Here is a 20,927-nt window from a genome sequence, read left to right as displayed (position 1 = left end):
CAGAGAAATTCACTTAATTTCGGTTGATGTTCAGAGTTCTAGAAATTACTCAGAGAGTCAATGTATAACGTACGCAGTTGGTTCTCTCTGAAAAAATGTGATTATTAAATAAAATGTGTGCATAAATTTCAGGTTCAAAAAAGCACTAACCACGTCTTGGTCCCCTCACAGGTTCACAGTATGGAAAACTGGCCCTTGCACCCAACTCATCTCTGCTGAGCAAGTTGCCTGTCTGAACTAGTCCCACTTACCTGCATTTTTTCTTTATCCCTCACATATCATTATTCTATTTCTTGTACAATCAAATGTTTGTACTTATGTCCAACAGATATCTTACGTTAGTGAGTTCTATTAGTTCCATGATAAATATGACTCAATTTTTTAATACTTTAACGTAAATACAAGGAGAGATAAAGCGATGGATTAGAATAGTTAATTCCTGTACATGTTTTTGTAAGGGAGTTTCTGATTGTGTTATTTGAGGATAAGAGATGTATTAATGAATAAACATTAACCACCATTTTTTCTGATGATTGATTTCATCTGTTTCATTATGACTTAATGACGTGCAACTACAAGATATTTAAAAATACTCTGATTTGTTGATCAGCCAAAGAGGGAAGTGGTTAGAAAAAGCATGCAAGCCGTTTTTTTTAACAAGAAAATGGCTGCAAAGCACAGCCTCATCGGTTAAATACTGTGCATAGTGCTGTCATTTTTTTTAACATTGCTAACTTTTAATTAATGAGGACAATTGAAAATGTAAGTAGATCACTCCTCACAGGTACCAATAAAACAAATAACAGTGTACAGCTATTCTCTGAGCAGCTTGCTCTATGGCCTTAAAACAGAAAAAAATTACCTGAAGTTTGAAGGACAGACAAATCCTGCTGCACCAGTTTATGATGTGCAGAAAGCAAAGATGCAGTTAAGAAAGCATTTAAAAAGGCCTTTGGTATAGTGGTCTTTATTCCAAGAGGGTCGGAGCTCAACCTTAATGAAGTCTTGCTGAGATTGCACAGGGCTTCGGTAACAATTCTTTTGGAGGTATGTATGCAATAATGGTTTCCTTATCAGAAGGGATGTGGTTAAATTGTAGTTGGTGTAATGTAGATTCAGCAGATTGGTTTATGAGTTAATGCATCCCAAGTGGATTTTTAAAGGTTGGCTTCTGCTTACTGGAATTTATAATAAGAAGCAATCTGAAGGAGACATTATAAACTCTTTGTTGGATGCTCTAGCACCTTTAGCCCTGACTGAGAAACCTGAAACCAGGGGTCTTAAAGAGAAAGAAAATCTTTACAGAGATCTTTAATTTTCAGTCACTTACCCTTATCCAAGTTGAGACTGATAGATGTTTGGATGCCAAGGGAATCAGAGGGAAGTGGGACTGTGAGGAAACAGAGAAGTCGTAACAGAGAGCCAAGAACTTGCAGAAAAATGGAGCAGATTTGAGTGGTTCTTTTGTCCACATTACCTTTTGCTGTTATTATTTATAATTAGGATCTTTTTGCTGAGTTGGAAATTAAATATCATGACTGTCTCTTAAATAGTGGCCATTACAGAGTTTTCTCCGTTGTGGGAAGCACAGTTTGATGTCAAACTGTTTTCTACAGCAAAACCCATGAAATCTATGCATGGGTATGTGAGTAATCACCAAGAGAAAGGAACAGAGATAACAAGCATTCACGGGGAAATCTGCAGATGCTGGAATTTCAAGCAACCCACGTCAAAGTTGCTGGTGAACGCAGCAGGCCAGGCAGCATCTCTAGGAAGAGGTACAGTTGACATTTTGGGCCGAGACCCTTCGTCAGGACTAACTGAAAGAAGAACTAGTAAGAGATTTGAAAGTGGGAGGGATCAGGGGAGATCTGAAACGATAGGAGAAGACAGGAGGGGGATGGATGGAGATAACAAGCTATCATTTCAATAACTGTTATCTATGTCAAAGTTGATTTGTTGCCAAACAACATGCCTTGGCAGGATGGCCAGGTAGTAATCATATTTTCTATTTTTGTAAGTCATATTTTGTCATAGAGTGATGCCTAATTCATGTATTTGCACAATTATTTCATCGTTCATAATAACAGTCAGTATGTCACAGATATTCAAGATAATTTTGAACATTAACACTGCACCATTTCCCACTCTGAATTTTCTGAATGTTCGGCTGTGATATTAACTTAAGCGTGCTTGAACTAGTGAAATAAGTATGTTATTTGATGACGTTCACACATTTGTTACTAGTAGGCTTTTGATTTTGTGTAAGGTTAAATTTAGTATTTACTTGGTCAATATTGGAAAGAGCACATTTTCATAGATTTTAAAAAATATAACCCGGTATCTCTAACATTGAATTATACCAAATAAACTTAAGCTTTTATGCTTGGTATAACTTGTGAGTTAAGGTTAACTTGGAAAGGCAGTGTTCTTCACACAGGAGCCGGGGCTTTATTTATGAGGTTAACACTCAGCTTACATATTGTATTACTTGGAAATATGCTGAAGGAATCAAATATGACGGAAGAAATCAAACCCTTAGAAGGAGGTGACATAGGATTGGAAGATGTAGTATCTTTGTGAGTAGAGGTAAGAAACTCTAAGAGTAAAAAAAGACCCTGATTGGAGTTGTATAGAGGCCCTGAACAGTAGCCCCCATGTGGTCTACAAATTACAATGGGAGACAGAAAAAGCATGTCAGAAGGGCAATGTTATAATAATCATGGGGTATTTAAATATGCAGGTAGATTGGAAGATCAGTTTGGTGCTGAAACCCAAGAGAAGGAATTTGTAGAATGCCTAGGGGATGGGTTCTAGAGCAGCTCATAGTGGAGCCCACTAGGGGAAAGGCAGTTCTGGATTAGATGTTGTGCAATCAACCACACTTGATTAGGGAGTTTAAGGTAAAGGAACCATCAGGAAACAGTGATCATAATATTGATAGAATTCATCCTGCAGTTTGAGAGGGGAAAGATAAAATCAGATGTATCAGTATTATAGTAGAGCAAAGAGAAATAAAGGATGAGAGAGGAGCTGGCCAAAGTTGATTGGAAGGGGACACTAGCAGGGATGATGTTAGAACAACAAAAGCTGGAGCTTTTGGGGCAATTTGGAAGGCGCAGGATAGATAGATTCCAAAAAAAAGTAGCATTCTAAAGGCAGGTTGATTCAACCGTGACTGACAAGAGAATTCAAAGCCAACATAAAAGCAAAAAGGAGGGCATGTAATAGAACAAAAAATAGTGGGCACGCAATAGAACAAAGAATAGTGGGAAGTTAGAATAGTGGGAAACTTTTAAAAACAAATAGAAGGCAACTAAAAAAAACATAAGCAACGAAAAGATGAAATATGAAGGTAAGCTAGCCAATAATATCAGAGGATACCAAAAGTTTTTTCAGATAACAGAAAAATGATGCTGGAGAGGGAGTAATGGGGACAAGGAAATGGTGGACAAACTAAAGTATTTTGTATCTGTCTTCACTGTGGAAGAAACTAGCAGTATGTTGGAAGCTCAAGAGTGTCAAGGGGCAGAAGGAAGTGCAATTGCTAAAGGTCTGAAAGATAAGTCACCTGGATCAGATGGCGTACTCCCCAGAGTTCTGAAAGAGGCAGCTGAAGAAATAATGGAAGCATTAGTAACGTTCTTACAAGAGTCACTAGATTCGGGCATGGTTCCAGAGGATGCTTCAAGAAGGAAAAGAGGCAGAAGAAAGGGAATTATTGGCTAACTAGCCTGACCTTAGTGGTTGGGAAGATGTTAGAACTGATGGTTCAGGATGAGGTCTTAGGATACTTGGAGGCACATCATAAAATAGGCCAAAGTTGGCATGGTTTTCTTAACTGAAAATCTTGCCAGACAAATCCATTGGAATTCTTTGATAAAATAACAGGCAGGATGGACAAAGGAGAGTCAGTGGATATTGTTAACTTGGATTTTCAGAAGGCCTTTGACAAGGTGATGTGCATAAGGCTACTTAACAAAGTAAGAAGCCGTTGTATTACAGGAAAGATACTAGCATGGATAGCACATCAGTTGATTGGCTGGAAACAAAGGGAGCCTTTTCTGTTTAGCTGCCAGTGACAAGCGGTGTTTCACAGGGCTTGATATTGGGACCACTTCTTTTTACTTTATATGTTATTAATGATTATGATATAGTTGGGATCACAGAGACATGGCTCCAGGGTGACCAGGGATTGGAGCTCAACGTTCAGGGATATTCAATATTCAGGAGGGATAGACATGAAAGAAAAGGAGGTGGGGTGGCGTTGCTGGTTAAAGATGAGATTAACGCAATAGAAAGGAAGGACATAAGCCGGGAAGATGTGGAATCGATATGGGTAGAGCTGCGTAACACTAAGGGGCAGAAAACGCTGGTGGGAGTTGTGTACAGGCCACCTAACAGTAGTAGTGAGGTCGGAGATGGTATTAAACAGGAAATTAGAAATGTGTGCAATAAAGGAACAGCAGTTATAATGGGTGACTTCAATCTACATGTAGATTGGGTGAACCAAATTGGTAAAGGTGCTGAGGAAGAGGATTTCTTGGAATGTATGCGGGATGGTTTTTTGAACCAACATGTCGAGGAACCAACTAGAGAGCAGGCTATTCTGGATTGGGTTTTGAGCAATGAGGAAGGGTTAATTAGCAATCTTGTCATGAGAGGCCCCTTGGGTAAGAGTGACCATAATATGGTGGAATTCTTCATTAAGATGGAGAGTGACATAGTTAATTCAGAAACAAAGGTTCTGAACTTAAAGAGGGGTAACTTTGAAGGTAGGAGACGTGAATTAGCTAAGATAGACTGGCAAATGACACTTAAAGGATTGACGGTGGATATGCAATGGCAAGCATTTAAAGGTTGCATGGATGAACTACAACAATTGTTCATCCCAGTTTGGCAAAAGAATAAATCAAGGAAGGTAGTGCACCCGTGGCTGACAAGAGAAATTAGGGATAGTATCAATTCCAAAGAAGTAGCATACAAATTAGCCAGAAAAAGTGGCTCACCTGAGGACTGGGAGAAATTCAGAGTTCAGCAGAGGAGGACAAAGGGCTTAATTAGGAAGGGGAAAAAAGATTCTGAGAGAAAACTGGCAGGGACTGTAAAAACTGACTGTAAAAGCTTTTATAGATATGTAAAAAGGAAAAGACTGGTAAAGACAAATGTAGGTCCCCTACAGACAGAAACAGGTGAATTGATTATGGGGAGCAAGGACATGGCATTGAATAATTACTTTGGTTCTGTCTTCACTAAGGAGGACATAAATAATCTTCCAGAAATAGTAGGGGACAGAGGGTCCAGTGAGATGGAGGAACTGAGCGAAATACATGTTAGTAGGGAAGTGGTGTTAGGTAAATTGAAGGGATTGAAGGCAGATAAATCCCCAGGGCCAGATGGTCTGCATCCCAGAGTGCGTAAGGAAGTAGCACAAGAAATAGTGGATGCATTAGTGATAATTTTTCAAAACTTGTTAGATTCTGGACTAGTTCCTGAGGATTGGAGGGTGGCTAATGTAACCCCACTTTTTAAAAAAGGAGGGAGAGAGAAACCGGGGAATTATAGACCGGTTAGCCTAACATCGGTGGTGAGGAAACTGCTGGAGTCAGTTATCAAGGATGTGATAACAGCACATTTGGAAAGCGGTGAAGTGATCGGACAAAGTCAGCATGGATTTGTGAAAGGAAAATCATGTCTGACGAATCTCATAGAATTTTTTGAGGATGTAACTAGTAGAGTGGATAGGGGAGAACCAGTGGATGTGGTATATTTGGATTTTCAAAAGGCTTTTGACAAGGTCCCACACGGGAGATTAGTGTGCAAACTTAAAGCACACGGTATTGGGGGTAAGGTATTGATGTGGATAGAGAATTGGTTAGCAGACAGGAAGCAAAGAGTGGGAATAAACAGGACCTTTTCAGAATGGCAGGCGGTGACTAGTGGGGTCCCGCAAGGCTCAGTGCTGGGACCCCAGTTGTTTACAATATATATTAATGACTTGGATGAGGGAATTAAATGCAGCATCTCCAAGTTTGCGGATGACACGAAGCTGGGTGGCAGTGTTAGCTGTGAGGAGGATGCTAAGAGGATGCAGAGTGACTTGGATAGGTTGGGTGAGTGGGAAAATTCATGGCAGATGCAATTTAATGTGGATAAATGTGAAGTTATCCACTTTGGTGACCGAGATTAGGAAAAACTTCTTCACACAGAGAGTGGTGAATCTGTGGAATTCTCTGCCACAGGAAACAGTTGAGGCCAGTTCATTGGCTATATTTAAGAGGGAGTTAGATATGGCCCTTGTGGCTATGGGGATCAGGGAGTATGGAGGGAAGGCTGGGGCAGGGTTCTGAGTTGGATGATCAGCCATGATCATAATAAATGGCAGTGCAGGCTCGAAGGGCCGAATGGCCTACTCCTGCACCTATTTTCTATGTTTCTATGTTTCTATGTCAATGATTGGATGACAAAATTGATGGCTTTGTGGCAAAGTCTGAGGATGATACGAAGATGGAAGGTAGTGTTGAGGAATCAGGAAGGCTGCAGAAGGTCTTAGACAGATTAGGAGAATGGACAAAGAAGTGGCAGATGGAATACAGTGTCAGGAGGTGTATGGTCATGCATGAAGGAACAAAAGTGCAGCATATTTTCTAAACAGCCAGAAAATTCAAAAATCCAAGGTGCAAAGGGAGTTGGGAGTCTTTGTGCAGGATTCTCTAAAGGTTAATTTGTGGGTTGAGCTGGTTGTGAGGAAAGCAAATGCAAAGTTAGCATTACTTTTGGGATGTCTAAAACATAAAAACAAAGATGTAGTGCTGAGGCTTTATAAGGCACTGGTGAGGCCTCACTTGGAGTATTGTGAGCAGCTCTGGTCCCTTATCTAAGAAAGGATGTGCCGACATTGGAGAGGGCTGAGCAGAGCTTCATGAGAATGATCCTGGGAATGAAAGGGTTATTCTCATTCAAACCTATCAGATGTTAAAACACCTAGATAAAGTGGATGTGGAGAGGATGTTTCCGACAATGGGGAATCTAGGACCAGAGGTGCAGCCTCACAATAGAGGGACACCCATTTAGAATGAAGATGAGGAGGTATTTCTTTAGCCAGAGGGTGGTGAATCCATGGAATTCATTGCCGCAGGTGACTGTGGAGGCCAAGTGATTGGGTGTATTTAAGGCAGAGGTTAATATGTTCTTGATTAGCTGCCATGAAAGTTTACTGAGAGAAGGCAGAATGCGGTAGAAAGGAAAATGGATCAGCCATGATAACCTGGCAGAACAGGCTCAGTAGGCCTATTAGCCTAATTCTGCTCCTATCTCTTATTGTCTCATGAATTTATTTATTTAGTAGTTTGTTTATTTATTTCTAGATAGAACGCAGAACAGGCCCTCCCGGCCCAATGTGCCATGTGCTTAGCAACCCACCTATTTATCACTCGGCTAATCACAGTTACAATGAATCAGTTATCCACCTAACCAGTACCTCTTTTTATGACTGCTACAATCCCAGTGATCTACTGTTGCTTGTCGTGCTTTCCATGTATCCTGGGAACCTTTATTGCTCCCTTCGCAATCTTTCAGGACTGCAAATGAGCACAAGCAGTAATTGTCATTCATCAGAGGAGAGAGAAATGCTGTAGCTGGGCATTAACAATATGTATGTGAAAGTCTATGCAATGCTTTCACGTGGGCAACATGCAATTGATTAACATGAAGGGGCCAAGCAAGCATTGGCAAGGACATTGGAAGAGAATTTACAGAAACTGATGTGCTGTCTCTGTTAGATGAGCCAAAAGGAAACAGCAACGTTGTAGTCGATATGAACTAGGTGAAGATAAAGTATCAAAACAAAGCGTACCTTGAAGGAAGACAGTGCATTCAAACACATCAGGTTCAGCAAGCACACTTGAGGAAGGTGATTATGCCTTTATTGATAGTTACACAGAATATCATTGGTCACTCTAGCCAGAGTGCTCTCAGCGTTACGAGGGACACAAGATAGACTGATTAGGGAGAGGCAGGAGCTGTGCATGGAATTAGATGGTCATGACGTTACAAACATTAGAAAGGGAACATTAAAAATGAAGCAATACATAGACTGGATGGAATTGACACTGAGCCTTTAGAGACATTTTAGAAGATTTGAAATGGGAGGAACACAACCTCAAGCAGAATTGGATCCAAGAAGCTAGTTCTGATGAAAATGTCAACTGTTTCTCTTATTATGGATCTGCTAAATATTTCCACCATTTTTCTTTCTTTTCAATATTTTTATTGATTTCTATATAGAAGAATAGAGTCCATACTATAAAACAAAAGAAAAACAATACCAGATACAGTATATTGAATCACATTAACGAACCCCTTACCCTATATTCATATAGATTAGATTAATTTGTTTGTTAGAATATAAACAGTTTTATTAAAAAAATCTATACCCACTACCATAGTTGAAGCTGTTTGGGAAAAAAAAACCTTATCAGATAATAAAATATACTATTAACCAACTTCTGTACTTTAACGAGAAGTCAAAGATTATGAAAATAATTTAAAAACGGCCCCCACAAATTTTGAAAATCTTGGTTAGATTCAGAAATTGAACAACGAATCTTTTCTAAATTTAGGCACGCCAGAACATCCCATAACCACTGGGCATGATTAGGCGGAACAGCATCCTTCCATTTAAACAAAAGCGCCCTCCTAGCCATAAGAGAAATAAAAGCCAGAATGTGCAAATCAGATGTCTTCAAGATGATACCTTTCCTTCCAACAATACCAAATAGGGCAGTCAAAGGATTAGGCTTAAAATTTACTTTAAAGAGTGCAGAAAAAGTTTGGAATACTTCCTTCCAATATTTTCCAAGACTTGGGCACGTCCAAAACATATGAATAAATGACGCTTCTCCATTGTTACACCTATCACAGTAGGGAGATATATCCATATAAAAACGAGATAACTTATCCTTGGTCATATAAGCCCTATGAACCACTTTAAATTATAGGAGGGAATGATGAGCACATAACGATGAAGTATTAACCAATTTAAAAATCTCATTCCAAGTTTCTTCAGAAATTGAAGTCTGTAAGTCTTGTTCCCAAAGATTTTTGATTTTGTCTGAAGGATCATTTCTCATTCCCAACAACATATCATAAATATTAGATATTGAACCATTATAAAATGATTTCATATTATGAATTTCATCTAATACGTTCTTATCAGGCCTATTAGGAAATGTATATAAGTGAGATTGCAGAAAATCTCTAATTTGTAAGTACCGAAAGAAATTGTTTTTTGGTAAACTATATTTAGTTGACAATTGTTCAAATGAAGAAAGACTTTCTCCAACAAACAGATCCACCATTTTTAATTTTTAGTTCTTAATGCAATATCCATAGTTCCAACAGTCAAATAAACACTTCTAATTTCTAGAAATTCAATGTATTACTCATGAAGTCAATAATCATGACTTCCCTTTTTCACATTCTTACGAATTAATCCTGCCATCTTCAAAGTTGAATTCATCTTTTCCTATTCACTTCTTGTCATGATGCACCCAAGAAGGGCTGGGCCCAGCTGCAGAGGAACAGGAGGCTCTCTCTGTTATGGAGGTCACTGGCACCTACTCAACCAGGAGTTGCGGACAGCAGGCTCATGACTTGAACCGGAAACAGAGGAAAGGTAGGATCCCCAGGAAGAGAAGGATGAAAGAGGTTAGACGTTGGAATACCAATGGAGCCTCGGAGGAGCAGCTGAGTGACACTATGAGATAATTCATTCTCTCTGACCCAATGACTCTCCCCTCCCCCCTCCACTCTTGTTTTTGCTCAAAGAGATGGCGTAGGATGAGGAGAGAATGTGGCACAGAATGAAGAGCAATTGTTCTCAGGAGTTCAGGAAAAATGGTGGCATAATCATGTTTCTTTTGGAATATTAAATGAGTGAACAAAGAAAAAATGTTTTCTTTGGTAAGATTATATAGGAATGAGGGAAATAGTGGAAGATTATCTATTGAATTTAGAGATTGCTATCATGAATGTTGATGACAGAACATGTTCTGAAACATGGGTTCTGAAACAATTTGACTCGTAGGACTGGACATTACAATCCCTAAATTTTCTGCACTGCACTTGACTTGAGTGGAAGGAGTTCTTAAAGATGACCACTAGATGATGTTACCACCATTACGACACATCTTCAGTTGTGTACCTTGACATCACTGGGTGTTTCTGCCTTTTATCATAAGACACCCTCAGCTGAGGCAGGCCCACCACAGGCTGATCAGACCTGGGTGTGTGTCACATGGTTAGTCTCTAGATGGTCACTTGGCAGTCCAGACAGCATCCCTTCTTTTCAGCCACAGCCAGTGACTGCTCATTTCGGCGGCATTAGCAAGTGCTTTGATTGCCTTCCTAGGGCCTGCCCTCTGACTCCTACTTCCCTCAGCAGCCTTACGGTGGAACTGGCTACAAAGCCCCTGCACCCCACCTTAACTGGGCGCACTTTTACATTCCAGCCTCGCTCCTCTGCTTCGACTGCAAGGTTGGCATATCGCAGCCTTTTCCGTTTGTAAGTCTCATCCACAGCATCCTCCTAGGGGACAGTCAGCTCAATGATAAAGACGTGCCGACAGGAGTTGGACCAAAGGACCAGGTCAGGCCGCAGGTTGGTCGTTGCAATTTCAGATAGGAAGGTAAGTTTCTGGCCTAAATCAACACGCATTTCCCAGTCCCTGGCTGCACTCAGTGGGCATGAGTCGTGAGGCAAGGGGTTAGCCACCGGTTTCTCTGCTTCCCGGGTGAAGGATAGTAGTTGTGGGACCGTTGTCTGGGCATTGAGAGGCCTGGCGTTGGTGGTTACTCTCTTACACTCAAGTTCAGCTGCCAAACATCTCAGCACTTGGTCATGTCGCCAGGTGTGTCTGCCTTGTATTAGGCTGGTCTTGCAACTAACCACGATGTGCTTGAGGGATGCTGGAAACTGCGCACAGAGGACCGGCTGGATCCTCTCCCAGCCAAAGATTTAGGTTTGTAGGAGATGGCAGGACATCATATCTTGCTGTGATGATGAAGCTCAGTCTGTTTGACTCCATGTTCCCCAGCTCATTCCATGTGATTTTCCTCCTCTCAACACCCTCCCACCTCATCCCCCAGCCTTGCTTGGCTTGGGATATTGCTATGGCACATCTGGCTGCTGCTTCTTGGTGGCACTCCTCCTTCACCACCAGGTGCCGGCGTTCAGTTGTAGGAGCCTTTTGCCAGGTAGGTTTCATCACTCCAAGGCCAAGGCCTCCTCTGTCCTGTTGGACATAGTCCACTATGTCCCGGTGTCGGAGGGCAGCTTCTGCGTCCAGTACTGCTGCGGCTGGGGTCCATTTCTTCCCTGTTGCTCGAGCAGGAGCAATGCCTCTTATGATTGGGTCCCAAGATTTTTTGAGTGTCATTTCCAGCCTTGCTTTGGCACTTTTGTATTCCTCCACCAGGCTAGAAATTGGCAGAGAAAGGGTTCTGTTCCCATGAAGTCCTATGCTGCTAAGGCATCTTGGTAGCCCTAGCCACTTCCTCACATGTGAGTTCACCGGACTCTCCAGCCCATTTGCGTGAGACATAGTGACCTCATAGATGGTAATTGGCCGCATAAGTCGGGGCAGCAGTCCAAACTGAAAGTACCAAGGCTTCAATCTCCCTGGGGGAACCGTGTTGTTGATTAGCTTGAGGCCACTGATTGTATCCTGCTTTAGTTGTTCCACCTGCTCTATGGCTCTGAGGTCTGCGTTGTACCACCGTCCAAGGCTTTTGATGGGCTTCTCCAGGACAGTTGGTATTGGCTCAGCGTTGATACAAAACCTTAGGTCGGTGAGCCGGCCTTTGACAATTGAGATACTGCGAGACTTACTGGGTTTGATCTCCATTCATGCCCATTTGATGTTTCCCTGGAGTTATATCCAGCAGGCGTTTGGTGCATGCTTTTATTGTTGTTATTGTGGTCATGTCATCCAAGTACACCCTGATTGGAGGAAGACGCAGCCCATTCTTCAAGCATTTCCCTCCAACCACCCATTGTGATGCTGGGATAATGAGCTCCATTGTCACGATAAATGCCAGAGGAGAGATGGTACAACCCGCCATTATGCCTATCTCAAGGTGCTGCCATGTGCTGGTGTTATCTTGTGTTGTGACACAGAACTGCAGATCCTGGAAGTACGCTTTGACCAGCTATGTGATGCCCTCTGCAACCTGGAAAAAGTTGAAAGCTACCCACAGAGTCTCGTGAGCCATTGACCCAAAAGCATTGGCAAGATCTAGGAAGACTACATGCAGGTCTTTCTTTTCTTTCTTGGCAGTTTGTATCTGGTGCCAGATGACATTTGCATGTTCCAGCCATTCTGGGAAACCACGTATTCCTGCGTTCTGCATTGATGTGTCAACGAAGTTGTTGCTCAGCAAAAAGGCTGAGAGTCTTTGAGCCACGACACTAAAGAAGAGCTTTCCTTCCACATTCAGGAGACTGATCTGGCGGAACTGACTGATTGTTGAGGAATTCTTCTCTTTGGGAATTAGTATCCCTCCCGCCCTTCGCCATGCCTTAGGTATAATTCCTTTCCCCCATGCCACCTTCATTAGAAAAAAATAAATGAGATGATTGATGCTACGTTGATATCAGATTAAAAAGATCTACAAATTGTATGAAGCTAGAGGGAGGGTCCTAAATGGATCCAAGATTTTGAAGTTGGAAAGATATGAGAAGAAGCTCAGTCCCTTTCAGAGAACTGTTTATTTGGAATCAAAGGGGGAGATACAGAGGTGAAAGCTTGGGACTGGATAAGACTGAAAGGAAGAGGGTTAGAGAAAGATGAAAGGGATAATGTACTTGGAACAGCAACCACATACAAGTCTTGCTAAAACTTATGAAGCTTAGTGCTTAAAAAAATAAAATGATATCTTTAAAGACACAAGTGCTGCTGAAGCCTGAGGTCTTGAGCATTTAGTTCACGGTGTTTAATGCTGATTGAGGATCTCAGGATGTAACAAGGAGAACACTGAGTTTCTCAGATATCTTTTTTCATCTCAGCAGCTCAAAAATTAGAGGTGAAATTTTACTTGTGGGCATGAAAGAAATGTGGCAGTAACAACAGGTCCTAAAAATAGACGAGGAAGTGAATGTAACAACATTCAAGATAAACAAAGTATAAAAGAAATTCAGTCAGATAAAAGAGGAAATATCTATAAAATGGGAATATCGGAAGAGTTCTCTGATTTTCCTACACACATGTGAATATTAGGAATATGAAATCAAATGTTTGCCTTTGGCAAATCCACCATGGTTTTTATTTATGAACTTATATTTTTCGTGCAAAAATTGTTCAAATTAATGTCCAGCAATGCAACTGATGTTAGATTTATCCTGTTTTCTAAGAATCTAACATTTATACCTCTTCAGTCATTTGACACCACTTCCATACCAAAGAAATATTGGCGTATTCAGCACACTTTTTACATCCGCTTTTAGCCTATTTGAACAGGATAATATTTCTGCTTTCAGCACTGACAGTTATTGCCGTATCTCATCATTTTCAATTTGTCCTTCCTCCTTTACCGTGACATTTGTCACTTCCTCTTCTTCAATGCAGCTAAAAGCTAAATACACATTACTTTACTCAGCGGCTTGCTCTCATGGTGTCCGGAAGACCCAAATTTCTCATATTCTCTTAGTTTAGCTGTTCATAAAAAAAGATTACATTTAATCTGCCTAAAATTACTTAGTGTCAGCTTTCTTTATGCCTTTCTTACTTCATTTGCAGCACAACACAACAATTTCTGTTCTCCGTTGTTTCCTGAACCTGACATGTCTGGGCTATTTTATTCTACTTCGCTTTAATCCAAATTTATTAGTCATCCAGAGACCTTTAACTTTATTTTTATCCTCTTGTGAGTATACTTGGATTTGCCATTGCCTATTTTCCAGTTTGCCTGCCATAATTACCAATCTTCTGATTTTCTCTGAATTCGAAGAAAAATGCTTTTCTTCAGAAGGGTGCCAGTATCTTTCACAATTCCTTGTCTATCTCTATTATAAATGACACTGTGATCACTCCTTCCTCCATTGTAACATCCCTCTTGTGCCCTCTCCACCTACCCCACCTCAATTTCTCCGAACCAAGTCAATCTCTTGCTTCCTTTCTTAAGGACATTCACCTCTGCAGATTTCAAGAGTATAATTCATTAGTTCTTATGCTGATTTTAAAACTAAATGTAGCAGGATAATTACATTAGTTAGTTTATATCTTTTTGAGTTCATTTGAATTTGTGAAGTAATTGATTAGCAAAATTTTATTGATCTATTTGGAAAAGCAAAGAACTTCTGAGTTTTCACTTTGTTTCTTCAATAACTATAAATCAATACCTTGTGTTTCAGTCTCTAACTTCACTCTAAAGTAGGAGTACCCATCCAGGAGTCCTCCGACCCCTTGCTTAATGGTATTGGTCCACGCAATAAAATAGTTGGGAACCCCTGCTCTAAAGGTTTGCGTCCCAGATGAATCCTATATGTTCCGTTGCTTGAACAAGATGCTCTGGCGTGACTCCTTCACTTCAATGTCATTCACTGGACTGGGGTCTAGCTTCTTTCTCTATCCTCAATCTCAACAGCACTCAGACTTGACGTGGGTTTATTTGAAGTGGTGAGTCACATTCCTTCTGAACAGTGCCTGTCAGAGATTGCAGATATTTTCACTGTCTCAAAATGTTCTTTCATTTTGATAACTTCTGCACCCACATAAAGGCCATTTAGTAACCACTAAAAATTTCTCTGTCACGTCAGATAGATTTACAACAAGTACTGAGCTAGATGAAGGAAGCTTAAAAATGCCAAGGTCTAGCAGAGGGTTAAACATGATTTCAATTTTACTCCAAGCGTGCCATGCTTGGTGGAATGTCTGAAGTTATCGCGAGGAAACGTTTTCATCAGAAATAATTAATCGTGGCAACCATGAAAGTCAAGTACATGGAAAGTAAGTTTTACAGAATTGTAAACATTTTATTTTGGCAAAAGGAACCTGGGAAGATAAGCAATGGGCATAGGATGTGGTTAAAATATATAGCGTTGTCAATCATTTTGATGATATACAGATACTTATGCAAGGGTGGGCAAGATACACCCATTCAGTTTCCAGCAAGTCTATCAGACAGCTGTATTGTAAGTATGTTTTTTTTTAATAATTTTAGTAAAGTGGAATTACATTCTTGAAGGATTGCTCGTCACATTGGTAGCAATATGCTCCAATCCAATCCACGTAGGCAGTGAGATATGAAGGTTCTTTGGGGTGGTTTGATGACTGGGAATAGAGTTTCAGAGTTAATACATACATATTTATAAAACATAATGGATGAAATATAATATGCATAATTATACTTAAAAATCACAGCTCCACTTTTAGAATTTACAGACTAATGCATGTTCAATAAGCACCAAAGATAAATAAATTTAACTTAGTTAAACTGCAACTAATCCAGCCATTTGAGATAGACGATTTGCATTAAAAAGTAGGTTGGATTGATGAAGTGTATCGACTATGAACAAATGAAAGGTAATTTTTAAATTTCTTGATTAAATAAATTGTCTGAAGAATGTAACACATGGACACGTAAGTTGTAAAATTTGCAGCAAGAACATAAGGTATAATTGAAGTTCCTCGAAGTAAAACTCTAGCTTTATTTTCCTGCATTTAAAAAACAATAACCTTAGAGGAAAAAATAATCATTGCTTGGTTAAAAGAATCTCAATTGCCCTTTGCAAGCCTGTTTCAAAAATAAGGTAACTCTCGATCAACAAGACTACTGGGCCACTGGTTTTCAGGTTAATTTCAAATAAAAATTGACTTAATGTTGAATTCAGTGCCAAATGAACATAGTCATTTTGAGTAGTCCTAGTACCATTTGATTTTCTGCTTCAGCAATTCCTTTGATTGATCAGCAGAAGAATTTGTTTTATTTGCTGCACCACATTCAATTAATTCTTACTAAACAATTCCCACTGAAAACTGAGTAACTAAATGATAGATTTTTAGAGCGACCAGTTCCCAAAAATTTAAATATAAAGTGGGTACCTGGTGGTAGTGGTGACCAATTAAGTTTGAGACGGCTAATTACAAGGGACAAAAAATAGAAAACTGACCCAAAACACAAGCAACTTAAATGCAATTTATATAACTAGCATCGATTTCTTACCAGAGGATGTTAAAATAGTTATTTCAGTGACTTGTTCAAAATTTTAAAACATGCATTTTAAGATCTTTGAAATACGCCATGTCTTTAAAATATCCCCAGCTTGAATATCTTGGTTTCAACGGATTAAAAACAAAACCTGCTCTGTTTTGTAAATAGGCTTCTATTTGTTTTAGTGATAACAAATAGGGAGTGTATATCTTCATTCATATTGCTTTAGGAATGCCACACAGGGTTTCAAGACGAAAAGTAAACCAGTGGAGGTACGTTAGAATGTGAAAGAGTCATGGAATAATACCAACAGATCATAATAGGCCCTTTGGTTCAACATGTAAGTGCAGGCTGTCCAGTACCTTTCCACATTAATTTCAGTCTCTGTTCTTAACCCATTGCTTTCTATGCCGTCGTGTTTATCCGTGTTGGTGATAAGACAGAAAAGTAAAAACACAGGCAGAAATTAGTCTTTAAAGAAAAGGCAATGGATCTTCTAATGAAGTAAAACTTAAGATAAGGCTACATCCAGATTGTAAACAGTATTGCTGATTTTGACTTGTGCATTACAGAGATGGAATTAATATTCTCAATTATTTTGTTCAGTACCTAAAACCCCAGTTTTACTTTATTCCAATTAAGCACTTACAAATTAAGCAAGAATTTTAATAAAATTTAATAAAATCAAATCTTACATTTTTTTTAGGGAGTTGAAACCTTTTAAATATTGAGTTGGGTTCTGCCGTGTTCTTTCCATTCTAAGTCCACAGCATTTCACAGTGTGACTGTTGACAGGTATCAAATGCGTTAGCCCTGTGCATAGTAACCAAGTTACGCTACATATTTCCCTGAAATGCAGAGGTGGGATAGAGCATCTATACAGGGGATCACTGTCAGGTTCAGGTTGTCAAGTTAGATCCGGGATCCACCAGCTCATCCATTTAATTGGGATTGTAGGGCAGTGTGAGAGGAAAAAAAACTCAATTAAGCAACTATTTCTTTTAATCCACCTTTGATATAATGCTGTTTTAAAAGTGTTTCAAGAGTTTTTACTGGATTTTGTTTGTATAATATTTAAATAACTTTATTTTTATGTGTAATAGCTTTTGCATTTCTAAATGCCAGAGACATTCGAAGACATTGAAAAACCGCAATATGTGGTAGAGTTTAGGGTGTAACTTTGATGGTTACCAACGGTTTCCATAAAAGTTTTGTAGGTTTGTTTTGGATCATCCACTTGATTCGGTTAAATTTGGCAGAAGCCAGGTTGGTGCCAAGGTTCTCACTGTTTGTGTCCTGGATTGCCTGGACAAGTGAGATCAGCCGTTCAGTTCCTGAGAGCATAGCTTCAGGAGAAACGGAAAACACAAGTAATGAACGCTGGCAGAAGACTCTGGTCAAGAAAAATCAGGCCAATTTTTGAGATAGATTGTCTGAATCGTATGATATTGAGGGCTAGTTATTCTGTTGTTCCTGTGCTGCAACTTTAAAATAGGTTTTTAATGACCACGCAACACACATAAAAGTTGCTGGTGAACGCAGCAGGCCAGGCAGCATCTCTAGGAAGAGGTACAGTCGATGTTTCGGGCCAAGATCCTTCATCAGGACTAACTGAAAGAAGAGCTAGTAAGAGATTTGAGAGGGGGAGATCCGAAATTATAGGAAATGTGGTTGAAAAGTTGAAGAGCTGAAGTTATGTGTGTTGCTTGAAATTCCAGCATTTGCAGGTTTCCTCGTGTTTGCGTTTTTAATGACCACCCATGCTTTTCCCCACGACTGAAAATTTAAGTTACCGTGAAACCACTTCTAACAACATTTTAGGCTGTGGATGCCAGATGATAACTTCATGAGATGTGAGTGAAAAAGAAGTATTAAAATAACATCCCAAGCAGATTTTTCTGTAATTTTGGTGAAGGTTTAGTTTAAACATATTTCTTTAGAAAGCATATAGAGGAATCTTACATGAATATATTAAATGGGTAACTTTTGAAGATCATGCAGCCTGAATTTCCAAGGGTGCTACAGGTGAATCAAAATTTTCTCTAGCAACCAGGTCTCATTTTTACATCAATGTAATCACAAATTATGTCTGACTTTAACTGATTGAAGGAAAGTGGCTGAATTCCAGGTATACTTCTTTGCAGGATTAAGAAGGCCATGGATTTGGGCAGCCACAGTAACAAAAGCTCAAGCTGTGAGATTAAAACATCTGAGGAAGAGAAGATTATCCATCTAGTGGTCTACATTCCCATCTTCATCATGGGGTTGCCCTTCAATTTGCTGGCCCTTTACATGTTCTGCGGCAAGATTAAGAGATGGACTGAATCTACCATTTACATGAGCAATCTTGCTTTGGCCGACATCCTGCTGTTGTTTTCCCTACCCTTCAAGATGCTCGACCAAGATAGTGGTTGGCCCTTTGGAAAAGCCTTCTGCTCCTTTGTGGAGTCCACCTACTTCGTCAATATGTACGCCAGCATTTTCATCATCACGTCCATTAGCATTGACCGCTATCTCGCCATCATCCATCCTTTGAAAGCAAGAGACTTCCGATCACCACGGAATACCTTGATAATCTGCTTCATTATTTGGGTCTTTGTTTGGTTGGGAAGCATCCCTGTTTATCAATTTCATGATACTTCAGGCTCCAATTATACCTCAAACTTTAGCATTGCCTGCTTCCATAGATTTTCTGATAAGTCCTGGAATCCAGGGTTAATTATTTTTGTGGAGCTGATGGGCTTTGTGATCCCGCTCACCATCATGACCTTCTGTTCAGTCCAAATCATCAGGAAACTTTTGCATAGGCAAAATGATATCCCTGGAAACTACCAGATGTGCATTAGAATAATCACTGTCAACCTAGCAACCTTCATCTGTTCATTTGTGCCTGTCCATCTTGGCATCTTCCTTCAGTTTTTAGTGAGGCAGGACATCATTGACCAAAGTTACTGTTCAGAAAGAAAGGCTATTAGTTTATTTGTACAGAGTGCCATGTGCATAGCCAATGTTAACTGTTGTCTGGATGCCATTTGCTATTATTTCGTTGCAAAGGAATTCCGAGAGCAAGGTTCACGCACCAAAAGATCTTTGGCTAACATTTTCTCAATCATTGACTGAGCATTTAACAAAACCTTCTTCTTACATAGGATGCTCTTAGTGTTTTGCTGATTCTAAACTGTCTACTGCATCAAACATTGCTCATCATGTACATCAGGGTTGTTTCATCAATGCATCTTCTTGTGAAAGAGCAAACGTATATGTAGCACTCTGAGCAATCTGTGGAAATGCCATCATGCTCCTCAGCAAGTTAAACACTCTTTCAATGTAGCAAACATAAAAGTGAAAGAGAAACGTGCACACAATGCAGTGTGATTATGACCAGAAAATCTCTTTCAGGCTTCAGGAAAAAGAAGGGAAAATATTCTACAGTATACCAAGGCTAATGCCACTAAATCCCCACTTATCTTAAACTCTGTTTTGACGGGCATTCAGGGCTTTTGTTTAACATTTCACCTGAAAGATAGCATCTCCACTAGCGAGACCTTGGAGTACTGAACTTGAATGTAGGCTTACACTATCTGCTGATCTCTGAAGTGTGATTTGATCCTATCAGCTCTAGACTCAGAGGGAAGAATCTTTCTACTAAGTACAACCAAGCTCACAACTTCTGTTCCTAGCCATTAAGACCCTGAACAGTAGATTCCTAAAAGGTTCATTATGTATTCTCCTCATTCTTGATCCTAGGTCCAATATTTTTTTGGGGTAAAGAAAAGAAGATTGAAATATTTGTAACATGGGCTCTGTAATAACTGGAGGAAACTTCACACCATAGGTGCACTGTGACCTTTGTTTCCTTTGACTTTGTGTATAATGAATTTCACTGGCAGATGCTGAGAGTAAAAGACCATGAATCATCATAATTGAACGCTTGCAACAGCAGATTGCAAACCTGAGACCAATTTCAGGCTGATAAAAGTGTGAGCAGATTCAAGTTTTTGCTCTGTAGCAACATTCAAGCTAAGGCCATCCGAGACAAACTAACCTGTTTGAATGATACCATATCTATTTTCTGCAACATTAGATCTCCCCACTATCACTGCAGTTTTTCTCCTTCACAAGATCTTCTTGAGTAATTCACCAAGGTTTCTGTGACAGTGCCTCTAAATCACTCAATGATTACCACTCAGAAAAATGAGCACAGCGGTTGCATAGGAATATCATTTCAGTTCTGCATTTTTTTTTCTACTCACCACCTATATTTGGAAGTAGATCATATACACAAGAGATCCTGAAGATGCTGGAAATCCAGAACAGCACCCTCAAAATGCCGGCAACATTTATGGAAATGAACAAACAGTCAAAGTTTCAGGCTGAGACCCTTCATCAGGACGGTGAAAGAAGGGGGAACCTAGACAGAATATGAGGTGTTGCTCCTTGTATTCTCAGGTTAGCATGAATATTGATTCCTCCAACTTCTGGTAATGTTTTTCTCCCCACTTCTCTCTTCTTCATTTCCCCATTCTGGCCTCTTACCACTTCTCCTCATCTGCCTTTCACATCTGCCTGGTGCCCCTCCTCCTTCCCTTTCTCCCAAGATCCACTCTCCTCTCCTGTCAGATTTCTTCTTCTCCAGCCCTTTGTCTTTTCCACTTATCACCGCCCAGTTTATCCTCCCCCCACCCACCCACCTGTCTTCACCAATCACTTTCTAGCTT

At 40.0% G+C, this 20,927-nt stretch overlaps 1 protein-coding gene across 1 annotated transcript; it reads left to right on the top strand.

Moving 5' to 3' along the window:
* The first annotated feature begins 699 nt into the window (after positions 1-699).
* On the top strand, positions 700-20,447 carry LOC134344859 (G-protein coupled receptor 55). The gene is made up of 2 exons (XM_063044971.1): positions 700-1,047; positions 18,354-20,447. Exon 2 carries the CDS (start codon positions 18,367-18,369, stop codon positions 19,327-19,329), a length of 963 nt encoding a protein of 320 aa, XP_062901041.1. The 5' UTR covers positions 700-1,047; positions 18,354-18,366; the 3' UTR covers positions 19,330-20,447.
* The last annotated feature ends 480 nt before the right edge of the window (positions 20,448-20,927 follow it).

The sequence above is a fragment of the Mobula hypostoma genome, chromosome 4 (genome assembly GCF_963921235.1).
Source record: "Mobula hypostoma chromosome 4, sMobHyp1.1, whole genome shotgun sequence".
In the NCBI taxonomy this organism is placed as follows: Eukaryota; Metazoa; Chordata; class Chondrichthyes; order Myliobatiformes; family Myliobatidae; genus Mobula; species Mobula hypostoma.
The sequence above is the reverse complement of the archived record's forward strand: the minus strand, read 5'-3'. Positions and strand labels throughout refer to the sequence as shown.

Excerpts from the sequence above, each read along its gene's own strand:
- LOC134344859 (XM_063044971.1), top strand. The coding sequence starts at position 18,367 with ATGGATTTGGGCAGCCACAGTAACAAAAGCTCAAGCTGTGAGATTAAA.